We start from the raw sequence: 2,341 nt of genomic DNA, 5'->3' as shown, positions 1-2,341 counted from the left end.
ATGTTATATGGTGTTATCTAGACCCTATGTCAGAGGCATTTACTATGCTATAGGATACGAAATAGGAACTTCCGCCCGCTATTACTGCAAATATCGGGCGGACCACCGTATTTCGTTCAAAGGAAATGCCTGCCCGTGAACACCAACTGGCCCTCCTACCGCTAAGTGCTACACAGTACGTTGTTCTCTATGCTTCTAGTAGCATACAACATTTTGACGAATATGGCCTCTTCCTCTGCCTCAGGGATTCCGCTACATATAGGGGCTCCTAGACATGTACATCAAATTTAAAACCTTCTGTGATTGCAGCGGGAAGTGAAGCAATCCTAAACATATCTATTGATTAAGTTCACTGATACTGAGATTCACATTTTTGAATGTCAATTCAACACGCACATTATATAAATACTTAGACTCACTATTGTCCATACATGCCAAAAACCCTAAAAAGGAGACTGGAATTGAAATTACACAGATGTAGACCATTCGGATCTTCTGCATCTCACAATATATTCATTAGTTGCTTGAGATTGACAGGTCTTATGAATTGAGGTGAACCAGCATATTGAGTTGCAGCCAGAATGGAATTAATGGCTTCTGTGGGATGAAAAGCGTCCCAGAAGACATAGTCTGCACGATGGAAACACAATCCTGAAATGGGACTACAAGGGAACTCCGCTCTCAAGTGTCCCAGTCCGCAGCAGCTCTCATTCACATATTTGAATCCTGCATTCACCACAATCTCATAAATATGACATCTAATAAGAAAACAAATTAGAGAGTGGAGAAGCATATAATATAGACCCACCATATGCAGATGGATCGTTGATTATTTCACTGAAGATGGCGTAGTTGTCGCTCAGAACAAATCGTGCGTCAGAAAACCGATTCTGCAATTTATTTCTAACCATATTTTCGAAGCCTATGTTGAAATCTGAGATGATGCCATTGGCGTAACCGACGCAGCTTCCATTATCAAGATTTTCTAAACTAATCATTAAAGGTGTGCAGCCTAAAGGTCGTAGATTCGATATTAGAAATTTTCTCGCTCCCAACTCATACAATTTCTGCACCCAAATATTCAATATTATTTAGTAAGTTAAGACTTTATATACTGGTGGTTGGGTAATTGTGAGAATGTATGAGACCAGAAGAGCTAAGAGCCGGGACAATGTGTATGTAAGAAAGTTTTGAGAATAAAAATCTATTTGGTGTGAATTGGTAATCATGATATAAAATATTACGTAAACAATAGGATTCAACATTCAAGTTCCACCAAAAAAATTGAAGAACCTACCTTGAACTGATCTGCAAACCTTCTGAGGAGTTGCTGTTGATATTCGGCAACGCTATAGAGCTGAGAAACTTTGGAGTCACGGAGAAAGTAGTTAGAAATGTAATCCAAGCTTCCAATGTTGATGTAAAAGAGAGCTTCAGATATAAATTTATGAGAACTTTCGGCTTGAGGATCCATCATGGAAGCCAACTTTGCCTTAATGTCTTCAAAATATTCGATCTGCCTGTCGAAAGGAGTTCTACCAATCTGCAAACCAGTATTGTATCAGAGTTTTTACATTTGCAGTACTTGCAGGCGCATAAACATGAGTTACAGAAGTAGTCTAGACTCGGCTCTACTCTACTCACATATTTGTAGCCAGTGGATGGAAGAATTCCAGAGCCTCCGGAAGCAAAGTTAACCCCTCCAAGTAAAGTGCTCCCATTTGCCTGGGGATCTAAGTATGGAATCGGAATTGATAACCCCATGATTTGGGCTGCAACCATAATGAAAACACAGTTATTCGATTGACTGCAGAGACGAAATTTCACATAGCAAGAAAGACTGGAAGGAATATGGGGTTCATACCTAGAAAATTTGGAACAGTTCTACCATTGCAGAACCTGCCAGTAGGAATGCGATTGGCAAAGTCGATGCCATTGTACCAGATGTCGGCCCTGGCCAGCGCTATGATGTGGTTGTTGTTGCCTGTGTCCACAAGCGAATCGCCGAAGATGAAAACGCATGATGCAGAAACAGCAATTAATGAATGCATCATCACCACCACGGTAACAAAAATTGTAGATGGAAAACGTGGCATACTTTTGTTATACGTGATCAATGGAAAATGCGAACGATAAAGACTCACAGGAAAGTGTCACCTAAATTACTAATCTCGTGGGTGCTTGCTTTACGTAAAAAAGTTTTCTGGGAGACTGTGATTATCAGAGTCACGTGAATGTGGGTCTTCTAATTACGATGGATTATGATTCGGTCTTCTAATTACGATGGATTATGATTCGGAAGAATATTAATTTATGCAATACGTCCAGCATGCGGACCGCG

General features: G+C 40.2%; 1 protein-coding gene across 1 annotated transcript; it reads right to left on the bottom strand.

Annotated features, from left to right (window-relative positions):
• Window positions 1-502: 502 nt before the first annotated feature.
• On the bottom strand, window positions 503-2,096 carry LOC149257005 (GDSL esterase/lipase At1g71691-like). The gene is made up of 5 exons (XM_089435068.1): window positions 1,865-2,096; window positions 1,645-1,772; window positions 1,298-1,543; window positions 809-1,067; window positions 503-726 (listed from the first exon to the last, which is right to left on the bottom strand). The coding sequence occupies exons 1-5, from the start codon at window positions 2,094-2,096 to the stop codon at window positions 503-505; spliced, it is 1,089 nt and encodes a 362-aa protein (XP_089291194.1).
• Window positions 2,097-2,341: the final 245 nt, after the last annotated feature.

This window comes from Pinus tabuliformis, chromosome 6, assembly GCF_031772625.1.
Source record: "Pinus tabuliformis cultivar Carrire ecotype Pingquan chromosome 6, CPIR1, whole genome shotgun sequence".
NCBI classification, from domain to species: domain Eukaryota; kingdom Viridiplantae; phylum Streptophyta; class Pinopsida; order Pinales; family Pinaceae; genus Pinus; species Pinus tabuliformis.
This window is presented reverse-complemented; position numbering and strand designations above follow the sequence as displayed.